The sequence below is a fragment of the Pelodiscus sinensis genome, chromosome 21, assembly GCF_049634645.1.
Source record: "Pelodiscus sinensis isolate JC-2024 chromosome 21, ASM4963464v1, whole genome shotgun sequence".
Lineage (NCBI taxonomy): Eukaryota > Metazoa > Chordata > Testudines > Trionychidae > Pelodiscus > Pelodiscus sinensis.
In genome coordinates, this window is record NC_134731.1 from 25,020,842 (window position 1) to 25,040,857 (window position 20,016).

General features: G+C 45.5%; 1 protein-coding gene across 4 annotated transcripts in view; it reads right to left on the bottom strand.

Annotated features, from left to right (window-relative positions):
- Window positions 1-20,016, bottom strand: part of SPNS3 (SPNS lysolipid transporter 3, sphingosine-1-phosphate (putative)) — a 112,674-nt gene that overhangs the window by 56,581 nt on the left and 36,077 nt on the right. The window contains exons 10-13 of one of the 4 annotated variants that reach the window (XR_012896992.1): window positions 11,474-11,572; window positions 6,441-6,612; window positions 4,287-5,468; window positions 1,442-2,683 (exon numbers count right to left, since the gene is read on the bottom strand). Coding sequence is in view for 2 of the 4 variants with exons in the window: in XM_006136063.4 (XP_006136125.2) it covers window positions 5,404-5,468; window positions 6,441-6,612; window positions 11,474-11,572 (336 nt within the window). In the remaining 2 variants the exon portion in view is untranslated. The other 3 variants (XM_006136063.4, XR_012896993.1, XM_075904315.1) reach the window with 3 other exon arrangements.

Below are 20,016 nucleotides of genomic sequence, written 5' to 3' on the forward strand. Positions count from 1 at the left end.
GTTAGAAAATTCATGGCAACCAGATATCATTTCTTTCTACTTGGAATACACTAAATATTTTGTTTTCTAAATAATTTATGTTCAATGGACTCCTAATTAATGCTCGGTACTTTATTGGCACGCAATACTGTTCCAACAACAGCCCTACGAAAGGTTTCTGATAGCACACTAAGGCAGCCTTCTTTCGCAAAAGCTTATGCAAATGAAACGCGGAGTAGAATATCACCATACTTCATTTGCATCATTAATTAGCAGCCATTTTTGTGCAAGAGGCTTTTGCGCAAAAAGGAGCTGTGTAAACAGCTCCTTTTTGAGCAAGAACCCCCTCTTGCACAAGAGCCGTTCTTCCTCATTTTTTCAGGAAGAATGAGTCTTGTGCAAGGAGTTTTGCGCAAAAAGGAGCCATCTACACAGATCCTTTTTGCACAAAAGCCTCTTGCGCAAAAACAGCTGTTAATTAATTATGCAAATGAAGCATGGCAATATTCTACTCTGTGCTTCATTTGCATAAGCTTTGGTAGAAGAAGGCTGCAGTATAGACGTAGCCTGGAAGCATAAAAAACCTTAAATGGTTATACCCTTCCCAACATCTCTTGGTTTATTTCAAATTCTAAGACATCAGTTTTATTCAAGGAATTATGGTAGGAATAGGCAACATGTTAGAATTAAGTATGCACAGAAAAAGACAGGAAGAGGACCATAGAGGAGAGCCATATAAGGAGGCACATGTTCTTGTATTAGAGAACCCTTATGAATAGTGGGTAACTCTATTACTAAATTTCCCCTTGATCATGAACACAAACCTAGAACTACATTTGTAACAAGAATTGGCACCACAGTATGTCTAGGCACTATGGATTTGGATTCTTTTGCACATGCATCATCCAAATGATGTGTAACATCAGTTCTGACTACCCCCAAACTTTCGGAAGCGCTGATCTAAACAGCACGGATGATTCCAATTCCATAATGAACCGAGCCAAGACTGATGCACACACTGAAAGTCATCACACCAGCTTTAATCAACCACAACATTTTGGATATTTGGATCCAGATGCAAATTTTACAGTTAGGACTGACACGTTGTTCTATTGACATGAGAAGTGTGCAAAAATGCCTTTAAATGCCTAGCTCCTGATGGGTGTTCCCTCTCCGCTGAGTGCTTGGGTGGCTGCCCAGGAGAGATTCAGGTGATTCTGAATAGCAGCGCGCCCACAGCTGGCCACAGCCAGTAGCATGTGTTTCTCCTGGTGGTACACTTCCACTCATGCCTTGGCAGACAACAATTTATTCCGTCCATGGATGGAAAAAATTAGAGGGAACACTGCTCCGGATGCCAAATATCAATTCTTTCTGTTGCCAGAGGGGCAGGCACACGTAGAAAGTGCAATATCATGGGTGGTTGGTGCAGCTAGGGCTGGGAGACGCAGGCTCCCAGCCCCACCCCTTCTGTTGAGGCCCCGCCCCCACACAGGGAGGGAAGAAGGCAGGGCAGCACACTGAGCGCACGTATCCCCCACCACCGTGGGGAGGAGAAGAAAGGGGAGGCTACCAGATGCCTGTGAGCAATATTTTCAAACGCGTATGGCTAGAGTAAAGGAGGAGGGGTGAGGAAAAAGAACTGCCTTTACTTTATTCTAGGGCAAGTACTTTCTTACATAGCTTCTCCACATTCAAGTCTGTTACCATGACTCACTACTTCTGGGCTAACATCACTGGAATTAACAGATACATCTATATCCTTTGCTCTCAGGAGTATTCATAAGCTCAAAAGGAGTATGCCATAGTCTAATCAGATGCTTGCACCTTGAGCTTTCATGAACCTACAACACATCTTTCTTCCACCCAGTAATGTAGAAAAATTAGCATGCAGATAGCCAGAAATACTCCTCCATTTAACCAGGAGGTACCAGTAATCAGAAAGTTTGATACCACCTCCATGCACCCATCACACCCTAAAGTGTGCTGGTCTAGAGACCCCAATGTAGTCAATTGTTTCTTTCACTTCTCAGTGTAATTGTTGGTGCCATGTCTGCATGCTAAAATGCCTCAGCGCGTTGATTTTTTTATTTAAAGAAGTTTGATTCCTTTCATGCATCCTACCCAAGGGGCTACACTTCTGTGCTCATTAACATTTAATTTGCTAGCTGCAGTGAGTAAGCAAAGACAAAAATCGGAGGGCCTGGTCAGGCAAATTTTTGAAGTGTCATACTTTAAAGACTGTAAAACCCTCTCTGATCTCTGGCCTGTGCTAGAGAGTTACTTTGGTGTAACCATGTTTCTTGGGATTGTGAATAATCCACACCCCTGAGCAACACAGTTATACTTGTCTATGTGCTACTGTAGACAGGGCTGTGTCAGCGGGAGACGGAGGTGGAATAACTGAGCCAAAGGGAGATGCTCTCTCCTGTTGGCTTATGGAGTCTTTGTTAAAGTGTAGCAGCTGCATTGACGCACCATTTTATATGAAGATCTGCCCTCAGACTCAAGTGGCTCAGGGAAAGAATTTCACAGAATAACTACCCACAGCCTCTTTACACTTACTCAGTCATAGCCAGTCTGAGAGCTCTGCCTTAACAAGCTATGCAGTACTCCTGCAGTTTCAGAGAGGCACAAGCAAAACTCAGAGTATCTTGCCTTTCGGATGTAACAGTGGGATCAGCAGCAGCATAGTTAAAAACTTCTGCAGAAAGAGAGAAGAAAAACAAAGCATGTACTGAAAAAAAATATTGACTTGCTCACCTCAGATTTCTAGTCTGAAGTCTTATTTTCATGAACTTGTACACAGACAGGTAAGATTTCTAAAACTCAGAGCTGGAATCTCTGAAGGCAAAAAGTTCGGCAGAAAAGCTATTTTCCATCTCTCGCTCAATATACTGAATACAGGTTGTACCTCCCAAAACTGGCATTCTCTGGTCAGGCAACATCTGTGATCCTGCCGGACCACAGATGCTCCCGGACCAGAGAGCATGGGAGCCTGAGTGTAGGATAGCCAGCTGAGTTGGGGCAACAGGGTCTGCAGCCCGACTGGGGGCAGCGCCGGACGGGTGCTGGAGCCCTGCAGCAGCCTCCAGCAGCATGTGGGAGTGCGGGGGTCAGACCGGAGCCCTGCTGCAACCCCCAGGAGAGCAGGGCTGGAGCCCCACAGCAGCCTCTTGTAGTCCCCAAGAGCGTGGGCCAGGGCTGGAGCTCCGCGGCTTCCCCCAGCTATGCAGACTGAGGCTCGGCCTTTTGGTGGCCTGATGGATAAGCCTCCGGAGCCTCGGAGCTGCACAACAGGAGCCAGAACTTGTGTGGCCCAGCCAGCCAGAAGCAGCTAGGCAAGCAGATCAGCTAGGTTGAGGGGGGAGGGAGAGGCAGGGCTGCCTGCTGGGGGCAGTGGCAGGAGACCTCCCCTGGTCCGGCAAATTTTCTCATTCAGAACCAGTCAGGTCCAACCTGTATCAAACCCTGAGAGTGCATTTTTTGTTGTTTGTTTTTAAACAGCGACAGTCATGGAAAATAAGTTCTTTATTCAAAGAACAGACAGTGCAGTGCAGGGAAATATATATACTACTATTCCAAACATGCCTTACCCCTATAACAGCGAGATAATTTAGGCTCCATGGCTCTTTAAACTTTGTCTCTCTGCCAGGACTGTTAGTAGCCTATTGTGCTGGTGAATGGGGATTCTGTGATGTGAGCACCCAAGAGTCACCTTGTGGTAGCAAGTTTCCATCACTCTTATGCTAAGCTAGAGTCTAGCTTGGAGGCTGAAGGCATCAGATTTCTTTATTGAATCTCCAGGTAGCCATTCAGTTCCAAACCCTTTTACTACATTACTTCACCACACAAAAAAAAATTCTTGGCCAGAAAGGTAGTAACAGCCAAACAAAATACACCCTGGTCAATTCATAGTTATGCTATATGGATGCAGGTATATGTAATGCATACAGAGCTATGACGTAACCTAGAACCTTCAGTACAGGATGAATATAAACAAATTCTCCAAAACTACAAGTAAAATCTGATGAAAAATTATCTAAGACAAAGGGGCAACCAATAAAAGGTTCTGTAATTACACTTAGTAGAAGACAAAGTTTTGGCCTCTGATGCTGGTGTACACCAGCTGTTGAATGTGATCCCAAGTATTAGAACTTGTCTAGCACTTGGAAGTGTAGGGAATAGCTATTGCGGAATAATTATTTGAGTTTAAGCTCTTGTGTGGACATTTTCATTCTGGAAGAACAGTGTCGTTTCCCAGTTTAGTTTAACCAAGTTACATGGGTCAAGTCCTATGTACTTACTCAGGATTTAGGTCCATAGGGGTTTTGTTTGTTTGTTTCAGACAAAGTACTGCTAATTATGTCCTTGACAGCTTTGCACTGTATGTATTTAAAGTTCCAATGAGCTTTCTATTATTACCAAATTGATCTGGGGTTTCTTCTTTTGAAAAATGAGGGCATATTTAGGGGAAAAAACAGATTGATGTGCTTGTAGGTTGTGCCTAGTGAAGACATGGCTGCGGAATTATCAGTTATATTAATAATGTTTCACTTGCCCTTGCAATTTAGCTGATTCACCTAGCAAGTGTTTGCTGTGTGGATAAATCCAAATGGCTTTTGCACACTGTATAACCATGATTGTACAAATGAATCCTAAGGCCCCTGAAGGACCAATCCACCAACTGGTACAAACACCTGGAAAATGCCACGAAAAGCTGCTGTGCGGGAACACGTGATATTGTGCTACGACAAACTGCTCCAACATTTTCATCTCTGACTCTAAAACTCAGTCTGCACCATCTTCAGAAGTTCATTGGAAGAGTTGCACAGTATTTCAGAATCCAGATTGTTTTGAATCCTGACACATGAGGTTGCTGTTGAGTCTCCTGACGTTTTTCTTTTGTCCTTGTGATTGTTTAAAGTTGTATTTATTTAACTTCCATAATAACATATTCTGCCCCTAGTTACACTCGTTCAATTCCACAGCCAGCCTTTGTCTTCCATTGTCATAAATAAGGATATGGGGATACAGAATCCGCAGCTCCGTTTGGTCTTGCTCTGATTTTCCAAACATTTAAACAGGATGATTAATTTTTTCCCCTAGAATTTACAGTAGCCCCATCCCTTCATCTCTGTCTCCACCTGACATTCTTAAATAGGATTGTCTTCTTGGGACAATATCCATTTCTGTGACAGCTCTATACTCCTGGCTTCTGGAGCTATAAAACTCCACCGAGCTCCCGTGCCAATTTCACACAGGGTTTGCCATATGCCACTTCAGTAGCAGTTTTTGACTCTCAGTCAAAAGCATCAGAAAAATCAGCATGAAGGTGTTCCATTCCATATGGAGGGATTCTTATTTGACCTTTTCCTCCAACGCTAGCTTCACTGGGCGAAAGGAAAGGAAGCAGTGGCTCCTTCATGCTTTGGGGCGCTCATCCTGGAGTTCATCTTCGCTTGAAACGTAGCCTTTATTCTCAGTACCTGGAAAACAGAGTCTGTCAGAAGAGGTGTGCTACTGAGCAGAGTGTTTCTAATAAGGGAACATTATACATCAGTTCTCACTAGGATGACTACACTCTTGAATCTAGATCCTTGCATGGAATAAGGCAGAACTTATACTGTTGCATAAAACCAGAAACAGTCCTTCTGATCTTGCCTTTTGCCTGAGAAAGACTGATATCCTGCTCCAGAGAATGGCCTAAAACCCCACAGTGAGCTGAATTATGTAGTACTTCCAATGCCATTTTAATATTGTAATGTTGTGAGGTTACTAGAGGAGTTGCCAAAAATGGCAATTTGCTGACTTTTAGGACACATTGCAAAGCTTACTGCCCCAGGATATGAGGAATTTATTTAGTCTGCTAGGGTACGTCTACACTAGCTCGTTAGTTCGAGTAGGTAGGGTAATTAGGGCAAGCAGAGTTGCAAATGAAGCCCGGGATTTAAATATCCTGGGCTTCATTTGCATGTTCCCGGGCGCCGCCATTTTTAAATCCCCCTTAGTCCGAACTCCGTGCCCGCGGCTACACACGGCACAGAGTAGGTAGTTTGAATTAAAGATCCTAATTCAAACTACCATTACTCCTCATTCCATGAGGAATAATGTCTCTTCCAAAAAAGCTCTTTCAGAAGAGGGTGTGTATGGACACTTCACTGCTGCTATGTTGAAATAGCTCCTCACCAGGGCCATTCTAAGTTATTCCTCCCCAGTGCCTCCTGGGGCTCTAAATCAAGATAGCACGTCCACATTAGGGTAGCCTATCTTGCACTAATTCTGAGGCTTCCCTGTAGTGTGAACACTCTAAGCTACTCTGGACGATATCTTCTGGAATATCTTTTTCTGAAATAAGCATGCAGTGTAGATGTACCCCGAGAGTGTATTTTAGCTTGAGGTAGAAACAGCTACAGCAGTTGGATAGGCTGGCAGAGGAAATTACAAATGGATATAGAAACCTCTGCAAAATTGCTGTGCTTCCTTACGATCTTCCTCAACATAAAGGGCCGTCAGGAGGAAAAAGCCTCCCCCAAGGACACCAACGAAGGCACACAAGATGAAGCTGTACTGCAGGCTCCGGAATGCCCCCAGGTATGAGTCACTGTGTCTGGCCTGGATAGCGTCAGAGACCTAGGAAAGAGAACACAGTGTCATTTACTTTGGACTCAATGGCTTCTTTTCTCCATGCTTTAATGTGCTGCTCACAGAGACATCACTGACGAGAACAAGAGAGAGGATAGGTGAGGAAAACTTGCCTGTACTTGCTACGTCTGGTAACATACAAATTGGCCTTCCCTGCATCTCAGTCCAAGTCTTATGTAATCAGGTTGTTGCATATGTCCAAAGCTTCCAGTTTCCCAAGAGCTGCAAATAGCTGCAACCATGGCAGGATGGACTCATGCAGTAGCCATTAACTCAATTCAATGGGTTTCCTACTTGACCTCCAACAAACAGGTCTGAGCCACATTGCAAATCTGAGCAAAGGGGCTGAGTCCTTTCTTGCATTATCAGAAGTTCTTCACCCATCCCTAATCAAGGCTTTCACTTTTGATCGATGGGGTAGGCATCAAAGCTGGCACTGTCGGAAGAAGCAGGCGGCAGCAGCAAGAGCCAAAAAGAGAAGGGAAGAATTGTACAGGGGCGTCAGGGTGAGGAAAGGCAGTTGGATTTTGAGCAAGAAAGCATTCAAGATGAGGTGGAGTAACATGGGAAGAAATGGGAAGAAGAGGTCCTATTAGCTGCATATTCTGAGGAATGGAGGAGAAGGCTGTAAAAGTCACAAAGGGCCCAAGTGAGTTTTAAGCTGTGTGGCATATAATGAGCACTCATCTGAAGATGTCAAGTATCAGAGGGGGAGCCGTGTTAGTCTGAATCTGCAAAAGCAGCGAGGAGTCCTGTGGCACCTTATAGACTAACTGAAGTGTTGGAGCATAAGCTTTCGTGGGCAAAGACCCACTTCGTCTTGACATACATCTGACGAAGTGGGTCTTTGCCCACGAAAGCTTATGCTCCAACACTTCAGTTAGTCTATAAGGTGCCACAAGACTCCTTGCCGCATCTGAAGATGTTCAGCCAAAACCCTCTGTATTTAATCTCACTTCCCATGTGGTTAAAGTACCCAGCTGTGTCTACATTGGCATCCCTTTCCGGAAAAGGGATGCTAATGAGACCAGTCGGAATTGCAAATCCGCGGGGGATTTAAATATCCCCCGCGGCATTTGCATTTACATTTACATGGCTGCCGCTTTTTTCCGGCTTGGGGATAAGCCGGAGAAAAGCGCCAGTCTAGACGTGATTCTCTGGAAAATAAACCCTTTTCCGGAGGATCTTTTATTCCTACTTTCAAGTAGGAATAAAAGATCCTCCGGAAAAGGGTTTATTTTCCAGAGAATCACGTCTAGACTGGCGCTTTTCTCCGGCTTATCCCCAAGCCGGAAAAAAGTGGCAGCCATGTAAATGTAAATGCCGCGGGGGATATTTAAATCCCCCGTGGATTTGCAATTCCGACTGGTCTCATTAGCATCCCTTTTCCGGAAAGGGATGCCAATGTAGACACAGCCCCCATGTAGAGCAGAGCTGAGGGATGGATATAGAAAAGTACAGTTCTTTTTACTCTTACATTGGCCTGGCATAGATCTGAGAAGCTAAATGAAGAAAAGATTCTTCACTATCTGTAAGTAGGGCAAAGTTTAAATAAATCCATTAGGTTTTACTGTTTTATGGTATGGGAATGGGAATCTGATGGCTGTGCATTTAAAAATGGGTTTTGCTCTCCTTTGTAACTAAGCTTTTGGCCCATGGTGGAATCCCCCCCATGAGTATATTAATTTGTGATTTTTCCATCTAGTCATTATGCTTGCAACAGGAATATTGTGGTGATAATAAAAGTTCTTTCTCTTTTCTTTTTATTAACCTGGTACTGGTTAATTTTTGTGTCCTGGTTTTTACTTTTGGGGCTGAGATTTCCCAAGTGGTCTCTCCCTGGTTTCCTTATCACTACTTGGGTGGTGGCAGCGGATTTTTATCCCCAAAATCTAGGTTTTTTTAGATTTTGGGGGGAAGTTTTATACCAAAACCTGGAAAGATAAGGTTATGGGATACTTTTGTAGGCCCCCACTTCTGCATTTATCATGTCAGAGTGGGGAATAAGCCTTGATGGACACAAAGCCAGGAGCTCCATCACAGCAGTCGGGGAGGCAAACATGGCCTCCTGCTGCTTTGCCTGCTGCTCCTTGGTGGCTCTTCTCTCCTGGTGCTCCGCAATCAAGTCCAGGTGCTCTGCCCACATCTCCTCCATGAGGGAGTGCACACTGTCAGTCTGCTCCCAGAACATGGAATCATAGAACATAGACTCCTAGAACTGGAAGGGACCTTGAGAGATCATCAAGTCCAGTCCCCTGCCCTCACGACAGGACCAACCACCATCTATGTCATCCCTGATAATATCCAACCTGCTCTTAAACATGTCCAGTGATGGAGATTCCACAACCTCCCTAGGCAATTTATTCCAGTGTTTAACCACTCTAACAGGCGGGACGTTTTTCCTAATGTCCAACCTAAACCTCCCGTGCTGCAATTTAAACCCATTGCTTCTTGTCCTATCATCAGAGGCCAAGGCGAACAATTCTTCTCCCTCCTCCTTGTAACACTCTTTTAGATACTTGAACACTGCTATCATGTCCCCTCTCAGTGTTCTCTTTTCTAAACTAAACAAGCCCAATTCTTTCAGTTTTCCCTCATAGCTCGTGTTTTCTAGATCTTTAATCTTTTTTTTCTCTCTCTTCTCTGGTCCTTCTCCAATTTCTCCACATCTTTTTTGAAATGCAGTGCCCAGAACATGTTCTCCCTTGTCCACTTTCGCCTGCGGATCTGAGCCAGGTGAGCAGATGCTGTAAGAGGCGGAGTACGCACCGAGCTGGCTGCTGTCCCAGCTGTAAAGAAAAGTTACAAGGGCAGACTTTACAGCAGATACGTTGTGTTAAGCCTAACGCTAATCTGTCAGCCTACACTGAAGGTCTCTTTAAAAACAAAGAAGATGTGTTCCATGCAAGGCCAAATGTTTGCTTTAAATACAGCAGGTGCACAGACATCTCAGGAGAACATCAGGACACACTTGGTCCGAAGGCAGGGAAGCACAGTAAGGGGCCAGACAGGGCAGGAGCCTGAAGGCAGAAGTAGGGAGGGTGGGGCGGATTGGTTTCCACTGTATCCGGCACACACTGGGAACAGCACACATTTCTTCCCAGGCACACTGCTTTTCCTGCCTGCAGGGGTCAGGATTTGTGTCCAGAACACGCAGCTTCCCGGGGTGAGTGCTTCCCCTCCTCCTTCCTCCAGGTTGCCATGTGAGATATCAGTCTTCTCTGGATCACACGGAGTGATTGGGAGTGTATGCTGACTGAATGCGGCCATAAAACTAGCCCTTATGCAGCAATGCTTTGTGGTTCCATGGTGATAGACCACTTACTCATGGCTTGACATGGGAAGGTGTCCTACCGCAGAGGACAGAATAAGGCTGGCCTCCCCAAAAATCTTGTGCAAAGACTCAAAGAGTTCTTATGTGAGAGCTTCATGGAGCTGTGCAGGTAGAACTCCCACATCATCTGCAGACACGTTAACAAGCTGCAGCAGACCATCTGCTCACCTTCTTTGCCTTATAGTAGGACTGCCTCTGTTTCTTGATTTTCACTCGGCACTGCTGGGCGTCTTCGGAATAGCCTTTAGCCACCAGACAGCTTGCAATCTTGCTGTAAATGTCAGTTTTCCTCTTGCTGGTTCAGAGGTCAGAGAGGATGGATTTATCGCCCCACTCCTTGATGAGGTCCAAGATCTCCTGGACACTCTACACTAACACTCTTCTGCGCCCCTGGGAACTGGAACCCATGACAAAGCCTTCGGTGCGAATACTAGGCCCTAGTGGGCATTTATACACACCAGAACGCATCACTACAGGTGGCACTAATTTGGAACTGAAGAGCCCCCACAATGCCATCTTGTGACAGGATTCTGGATATCTTGGCTGCAGGATTAACCTATCAACTGGGATTCCTATTGGTCATGGGTAGCAGCTGCACCAAGTGAGCCAAAGGGAAAGTGACTGGTTTGTGAGGTATCCATAACATGCCAATTTTACACCCTTCTTAAGAACAAAACTAATGGAAGGGATCACACAGTTCTTGAATGGATATGCAGAAAGCACTGAATGGCAAAGACATAAAAGCTGTGAGAGGAAGTTTGACCAACTTTATTTACCAATAGTGATAAGAGACTCAGGTCTCATTAATAGGGTGTTACCAAATCCATGGTCCATTTTGGTCAATTTCATGATCATAGGATTTTAGAAATCACAAATTTCATGATTTCAATTATTTAAATATGAAATTTCAGGGTGCTGCAATTGTAGAGGTGCTGATCCCTATAATTTTAATTCACCCCTTATCTACTGCACTCCTCTCTTCTGTGCAGTAGATAAGGGGTGAATTAAAATTATAGGGATCAGCACCTCTACAATTGCAGCACCCTGAAATTTCATATTTAAATAACTGAAATCATGAAATTTGTGATTTCTAAAATCCTATGATCCCTGAGATCTTGCTTACAGATTTTATTGGATTATATTTTACATTTTGAAGTGCAAAATATTATGTTATGAGTTGCTACGAAATCTGAATGAGTATAGCTGATATCAAAGTGAGGTCTGAATCCTGCAGATACTTTTGCACACAGTGAAACTAATGGCATGTATAGAATTAAGTGTGTATTTACATATTTACAAGGCCAGGAGGCCAACAGTGATATACATGCTTTAAAACAGAAGGGCTGGGTTAAGTTGCATCTGGGTCAGAGTTCCACACTGCAAAAAAGACAATTAAATGCATTTCCAATATGGAACCAGAAATCTGAGCCTATTCTTCAGAAAATTCCAAATGTTTTATATTTTGAAAGGTATGGATACGCTGCAGAGAAGTAGTCAAAACATCCCCATACTTACAATTCCAATGAGGTATGGGCTGCCTGTATCTCCCAGCAAATGGCTCACTGAAATCTGCAAGGCAACAGCTGTTGACTGGCACTTTGGTACCACCACGTACTGAAAGAAAACAAGAGGATCATCAATATTTGAAGACTCGATAATTCTGTAACTGACCTGCACAGACCAAGATTGAAAGTTGCAGACTACTTTCTGTGACTACTCTTGGGAAAACTACTCAGTGAAAAAAATTCAGAAGAAAGAATGAAGGTGAAATGGGGAGGAGTGACACCCCATTAGTAGCCTTCCCCTCCTCCGATAACTGGAGAGCTCTTAGTTGGCCGCTTCCCTTTGAATGGTCTGTTGTTTAGCATATGGAGTTAACACATATTTCAGTCCATTTCACAATGCATTTAGCAGCATACATTTACCAGATCTAGAGAAGAGTTCTGTGTAACCTCAAAAGCTTGTCTCTCTCACTAATAGAAATCGGTCTAATAAAAGACCACACCCAGCTCGTCTCTCAATGCAGGGTGTACCGATCCATTTCGCCATGCCATTAGCTTTTACAGACAATGCTGAATGATAGGTGTTGTGGTTTTATTGATTTACCTTAAGCAGATACTTGCTCTGCAATTTTCTCTGTCGTTTCACCCACACTGTCAGTTGCCCTGGCCCTGAAGAACAGCTTCATCTTGGATTGAGGGTATTTCTGACTCCAGACTGAGTCTGGAAACTCTGCCAAGTCTAATAAGGATGCCAGCCGAGACAAAACATTATGCATTCCAAGTCACTAGGGTTGGAGCTCAAACTTTTCACACAAGACATCCAAAAAGGTGTCAGATGCTGGCAATTCTACCTCTGATGACCAACTAAATTCTATTAATCCCTAGAGACATCCATTCTACCCAATAATATTGCTCAGAGAGTGCTTTAATTACAAATACTTTAAAATAACCATTTGAAAGAACATATGTACCCGTGTGTCCATGACACTTGAAAAGCACTGGGATAATTACAGTCATGTTTTATAAATGAAATATGATTATGGTTAATGGAATATGATTTTGGATAATGGAGGAGATAAACTATGTATAAAAGGCACATTGGGATCCTACATTGTTAGTGCTTCTTTTCTATACTTTCTGTCCTGACACTATGTTTACATTATTAGACACAGCCAGGAAACTTATTTGCAGAGCACTAAAATAACAAAAATTATAAAGCTTTAGGGCATTTTGTTTTCAAGTACTTGCCATCTGCTCACTTTGAAGACAAAAGCACATAGTGTTCTCTGCACCTCCTGTTTCCAAACTTTATAGTCCAGGATTTTTATTGGTGTGATTTTTGAAGGCAAAGACACATTCATACATACAGCCCAGAGATAGCATACTCAGCCTCAAACCAACTGCAGTCAAGTCTAAGCCAATCTGGAGCCCACAGATACACAGCGATATTACGGTAGTGTCACGAGTCCCCAGCTGACAACAGGGTTCCATTGCACTAGGTGCTGGGTAGCCAGTATAAGCCTATCCTTGGAGATGGAGTGTGTGTTCACGTGTCCTCAGCACGTTAGACGAGACTTTATCCTAATAGTGGAAAAGGATAACTTGTATTTTAGAAGTTTCAGGGGGTAGCTGAGTTAGTCAGAACCCAGCCCTGCAATCAGCCACAGTACCAACTCTACCTACATATCTATACAAGTGAATATATATGGAGCCAACAACATAAGCTACCAAATCAGAGGCGCGTTTAACTGTACCTCCAGTAATTTGATCTATGCCATCAAATGCCAGCAATGCCCCACTACTACATATATTGGACAAACTGGACAGTACCTACAGGAAAGACTCAATGGACACAAATCAGATATATGTAAAGGGAACATACAGAAACTTGTTGGAGAAACTTCAATCTACCTAATCACTCTTTAAAAGAGCTCCAGGTGGCTGTCTTGTCACAAACCAGTTCTATAAGCCAAATACACAGAGACTGAATTCATCCACAAATTCAATTCTCACACTGATGACATCCTCAATCGAGATAACGGATGGCTGGGACATTATCAATCTAACATTCATTTCTGTGCCAGGCATGTGGCATATGGGCATCCCTGCCCCTGGGCACACAGCACAGGAGTGGTGCTGGCCCCAGGCACGTGGCACATGACACATGTGCCGTGGGCGCGCGGCGTATGGACACATGTGCCGGCTTCTGGGTGCGCTGCGTACGGACGTCCCCACCCCTGGGCACGCGACACAGGAGCGGTGCTGGGCACAGGCGCGGAGCGCATGGGTGCTGCTGGCTCATGGGCGTGTGGCACAGGAGCGATGGCAACCCTGGGCATGCAGTGCATGGGCTGTTCTGGCCCCGGGCGCACGGCGTATGGGCAGCCCTGCCCCTGGGCAGACGGCACAGGAGAGGCACCAGCTCCAGGCGCGTGGCGTATGGGCAGACCCACCCCTGGGCGTGTGGCACAGGAGAGGCGCCGAACCCGGGAGTGCGGCACATGGGTGGCGCTGGCACTGGGCACGTGCATGGGCGGCCCCACCCCCGGACACGTGCGCAGCCCCTCCCCTAGGTGCATCTGTGGCCCCGCTCCTAGGTGCCCGGCGCCTGAGTGGCCTCTCCCCTGGGCGCCCGGCAGCCCCAAAAGGTTGGGGACCACTGGTCTAGATCATCCCTGACGTGTCTGTCTAACCTGCTCTTAAATATCTCCAGTGATGGAGATTCCACAACCCCCCTAAGCAATTTATTCCAGTGTTTCCTAATGTCCAACCTAAACCTCCCGTGCTGCAATTTTAACCCATTTCTTCTTGTCCTAACCTCAAAGGCCAAGGAGAACAATTTTTCTTCCTCTTCCTTGTAACACCCTTTTAGATACTTAAAAACTGCTATCATGTCCCCTCTCAGTGTTCTCTTTTCTAAACTAAAGAAGACCAATTCTTTCAGTCCTCCCTGCACAGCTCATGTTCTCTAGACCTTTAATCATTTTTGTTGCTCTTCTCTGGATCTTAGCCAATTTTTCCACATTATTCTTGAAATGTGGTGCCCAGAGCTGGACACAACACTCCAATTGAGGCCTAATCAGCCCAGAGTAGGAGAATGACTTCTCGTGTCTTGTGCACAACACTCCTATTAATGCAATCGTATGAGCTGCTTATCCTGTGGCCAACACACAAGAGTTACACTATATTTCAGGCATGTGAAATTCATTTTTTCAGTTTCTATTGGCTGCCTAACTCTCTAAATGTGGTTTAATTGGCAGCCTCTTCCCTCCCAAAGCAGTGCTACTTGGACAAAGCACTGTTACATAAAAAAGCAAGCAAAATTTTGTTCCTTTTTTTAAAAAATGAAGGAAAATTAAGGTTGGAGTGAGAGTTTGGGGTTGAGGCAAAGCAGATGGCGTGTGGCTTAGGGCAGAAGGTTGGGAAGTGGGCGGCTCCTGGCAGGGAGAAGGAGTGCAGAAGTCAAGGCAGGTGGGAGGTGCAGGACTCAGGGCAGGGGGCCCAGGACAGGAGGCTGGGAGGGGGCCTTACTGGGACCACCTGGGGCGGTGAGGATGGCACTGCTCTGGTGGTGAATCCTCCAGAGGGCTGGAGTAGCGCTCCCCTACCAGCGCCACCACACACACACCTCCTCCCCACCCGCCACAGTTGCCTCCCCCATGGCATACAGGCTGCCTGAGAGGGGACCATGATCCAAAGACTGCGGCCCACACCAGCATCCCCCCTCAAGACATGAAGACTGTCTAGGGATGGCGAAGCTCACCCCTCCAGCAGTGCCCCCTGAAGCCTGTCAGGGGATGAGGCTCCAGGGGCTGCCCTTAGCCTCCAGCAGCCTCATCCCATAGCTTGCAGGCTATCTAGAGAGGGGCCAGGTTCCAGGGGCTGCCTCCATCCAGCAACCCACTACACACAGCCTGCAGGCTTTCCATGGTGGGGGCAAAGACTCCAGATGTGGGGCACGGGGGGGAAGGGAGGGCTCCTTATCAGTGTGCTGACAGGCAAAGTGCCAGAGGCCCAGCCCTGCTGGCTCTTCTCTTGGGCTGTGTCTAGACTGCAGGGTTTTTTTGAAAAAAGTAGCCTTTTTTAGAAAAAACTTCACCTGCGACTAGACTACTGCCACGTTCTTTCGAATTAAATCGAAAGAATGCGGCGTTTCTTTCAATGGCGGTAATCCTCATCTCACGAGGAATAACGCCTTTTTTCGAAAGTGTTCTTTCAAAAAAAAAAAGGCGCTCTTGAACGCAAACAGGGCTTTTTCGAAACAGAGCATCCAGACTGCCTGGGTGCTCGCTTTCAAAAAAGCGGCTCACTTTTTCGAAAGAAGTCTAGACACTCTCTTTCAAAATAGGCTTTTTCAAAAGATTCTTTCAAAAAAGCCTTTTTTGAAAGAGACTTGTAGTCTAGACGTACCCTTGGTGCTGCAGCTGCCCCACAGTGGCCACTTTCAGTATCACATCTCGCCTTTCTGTGCCCCTCTCTTCCATGTTATAGAAAATAGTCCCATTCCCAGCACTTCATGTTTTCCAGGCACATCCAAATCCTGATCTTGGTTTAAGTTACGGTAAGAGGAAGCTGCATGTCAAATTTGGTGGTCCTAGCTCTTATGGTTTCGGAGGAGCTCTTGAACAAACGCACTCACAGGTAGACAGACACACTCTAAAATATAGAGAGAGATTCTCTAACAGATGTTTAAGGGACTCAGATATTTATCCCCTTTTCCTTAGACAAGTGGTTTGAAAATCCACCCCTGGATTAAGGCAACCCTTGGATTTTACAATGAGATGGGGCAACACCAAAGCTCAGATGTCTATGAGCCACTCTGATCTTTCCAGTAAGCAAATGGGGAGAAGCTATGGAACACTGTATTCCTATCTTTGTCCTCTATGGAAGGACAGTTTCTTCGGCTAAATGATCATGTGCTTAAAATCCTAGATGAGACAGAACCAGACAAAGACACAGCGCTGCATTGTTAATTATTAACATTCTCATAAATATAGAAACGGCCCCTCACCTGAGGGCACCTCATGAAGTATTTAACGCGATGGCTGGTGTTTTTCTTTCCACACCCAAGGTGTCTGCATTAGCTGCTATGAGCGAGGAAGTATTTGTTTCTTGTCTGTGTAAAAGGGAGCTTAATAAGCAAGGCAAACAACTCAGAAAAAGATCTGATTTCATCTTTGACTTGTACGTGAAGTTCATTAACGTGCTTTGTGCCTTTCTACACATCACCGTGCATATAAAGAGATCCCAGAACCCCTGACAGAGGGATCACATCTTTCATCCGTGAAATACAGCTACACTCCACCATCGCATATAACTGCTTCCGCTTAAACTGAAGGTGGAAGTTAGGAAGGCTACAAGGAGTTTTGGCCAAGACCACAGGGTTAACACTAGGGATATAAAATCCCATTTAATTAGCTAACCAGTTAAACACCTTCCCCCACTGCCACTTCCGCTCCACGTGAACCTCTCGAGCCTGCATGGGCTGGGGCTCCGCAGCCCTCCCCTTTTCCCTGCTGCCACTTCTGCTCCACCTGTCCCACCCAAGCCTGCTGACTCCCGGCCTGTGGGGGCTTGGAGCCAGTAGCCCCCGCTCAGTGGCAGCCCGTCAATACAGGTGAACTAGGCGGTCACCTAAAGCGCCAAGATAAATGGCCATTGAGGGCTTTGGAGACAGGGGCGCCGATCGCGCGTTTCACCTAGGGCACCAGTTGCCGGCAGCTCCTCTAGGGCCACTCCTGTCCCCGCTGGGTGCCATGGACAGAGGACTACTCCCAGGTAATCAGTTAACTAGTTACCCATTCACATACCCTTTACCCTAGTTAACACCCACTCTGGGTATGTCTACACTTGCCCCCTAGTAAGTTCGATCTAGGAAGGCTAATGAGGGTGACCAAAATTGCAAATGAAGCATGGGATTTAAATATCCCGCGCTTCATTAGCATGTTCCTGGCCGGTCACCATTTAGCCCGAAGTAACTGCCCACGTCTACATGCGGCAGTGAAACGGTATTCCGAATTAAAGCCCTAAATTGAATTACCTGGTAAACCTCATTGCAGGAGGAATAACAGCTAATTCGATTTAGGGCTGTAATTGGGAATCCCATTTCACTGCCGCATGTAGACGTGGGCAGTTACTTCGGGCTAGTCAATTTCTAAAATGGCGACCGGCCGGGAACATGCTAATGAATCGTGGGATATTTAAATCCCACGCTTCATTTGCAATTTCGGACACCCTCATTAACCTCCCTAGATCGAACTAGGGGGCTAGTGTAGATATACCCTCTCTTACAGAAAGGACCGTACACTATTTAATTACCAGAAGAGGTCAGGCTCTTCATGTAAAAGTTTTATGCAGTTATACCAGTGTGACTTATTCCCATACAGCGGCGGATATAGGGCAGGGCGAGCGGGACAGCTGCCCTGGGCCCCGCGTTCAGGGGCGAACTGGCCCGGTGGGATAGCACACTTTAAATTCCCCCACGCCGCACGGTGGAGGAGCACATGCGCAGCGTGCTGAAACGCCGCGCAACACAGGTGAGAGAGGAGACGCCCGGTGAGAGGTGAAAGGGGCCCCGCGAAATTGTGCTGCCCTAGGCCCCGCAAAATTCTCATCCGCCCCTGTTCCCATATTGGAAAGAAAAATAATCTTAACTAGTATAATTGTGTCCGCACTGCAATTTGTATTACTGTAACTATTTTGGTTCAAAATAAAAACATAGCTATGCCAGTACAAAAAAAAAAATAGAGCAAACCTCAATTTTACATGTTGAAGAAATCATCAGCAACAGCCATAAGGCTTCCCTCTGCTCCATTCTGAGGCACTAGGTTCAGCATGAATAGACACACCAGAACCAAAGCCCTGTCTGCTGCAACTGACATGTCCAGCTTCAATACCCCTTGTGTCTGGCAATGTGGGACACTGGATTCCTAGCAGAAGTGTTGTATGTGCTTATGAACATGCCTTCTTCCCCCTGGACCATTGTCCTGGTTGTTCACTTTGATAACCAACCTCATACACAAGAAGATACTATCTAAAGCTCCCACACAGATAGAAGAAAGCAACAAGGCAGCTTGGCACTTCTCCATTCACTCAAGTTATGACTGTGGTTGTATATTAGTTCTCTTCGGCTGTGTCTACATTGGCATCCCTTTCCGGAAAAGGGATGCTAATGAGACACATCGCAATTGCGAATTCCGCGGGGGATTTAAATATCCCCCGCGGCATTTGCATTTACATGGCTGCCGCTTTTTTCCGGCTTGGGGATAAGCCGGAGAAAAGCGCCAGTCTAGACATGATTCTCCGGAAAATAAGCCCTTTTCCTGAGGATCTCTTATTCCTACTTTCAAAAGGGCTTATTTTCCGGAGAATCATGTCTAGACTGGCGCTTTTCTCCGGCTTATCCCCAAGCCGGAAAAAAGCGGCAGCCATGTAAATGCAAATGCCGCGGGGGATATTTAAATCCCCCGCGGAATTCGCAATTGCGATGTGTCTCATTAGCATCCCTTTTCCGGAAAGGGATGCCAATGTAGACACAGTCTTCATGTTTGGTGCTGGGAGTGGGGGGACACAAGCTACGTCTAGACTGCAGGCTTCTTTCGGAAGAAGCTTTTCCGGAAGAGATCTTCCAGAAAAACTTCTTCCAAAAGAGAGCGTTCACACTGTCAAAGCACATCGAAAAAGCGATCTGCTTTTTCAAAGAGAGCGTCCACATTGAATGGACGCAGTAGCCACCAGGGCACCTGTGCTTCTTCCTCTTTCCTCTTCTTTCGAAAAAACATTCTCTTCCCCGTCCAAATGCCTTTTTCCGTGTGTCTTCTTCCTCACAGAATGAGGATTGCCAATGTCGGAAAAAAACCTCTGTTATTTTGATTTTCTTTTGGAAGAACATAATTGCAGTGTGAACTTAATAGAAGTTTTTTTGGAAAAGCGACCATTTTTCTGAAAAAAAACTCTGTAGGGTAGACATACCCACAGAAGTTGCTACATTCAATGCATCTTGATTCAATAGCCACAAAAGAGCAGGAGCCTTATCATTCACCCAGCATATTCCTTTGACTGCAGCTCCACAGGTTACAGAATAAATACAGCCTAGAGATACTTTCTGAGTAGCAACACCACATGAGGGAGGGGGGAAAAAGCTACTTTAATGGCAAAATAAGAACAGCCATTCCTAAGTCCAGCCATATTATCAGCAACCGTTGGAACCATATAAATAACAATACATATATAAAATCCCTCAAGATTAAATGATTACTGTGCTGCTCTGTAGCCGAGATGATAGCATTAGTACATTGAAGCCATGTGGCTTTTCAATGCAATGGAATACAATTCCAAAGTTATAGTGGCCTTGCATGAGCCAAGACACAACAAGGGAACTAAGAGCAGATTGGCGTAACAGGAAAATGTCAATTACTGAAGTTTAAAATTGAAGGTTACCTCACAAAGCATACTCAGAAAATAGTTTACTGCCTTTGCACCAGTGGGCACTGAGTCACTAATTAAATGGTAGCAGAGCTCTGCACTGGCAAGTGGGCAAATTAAAAGGGTTGGAAC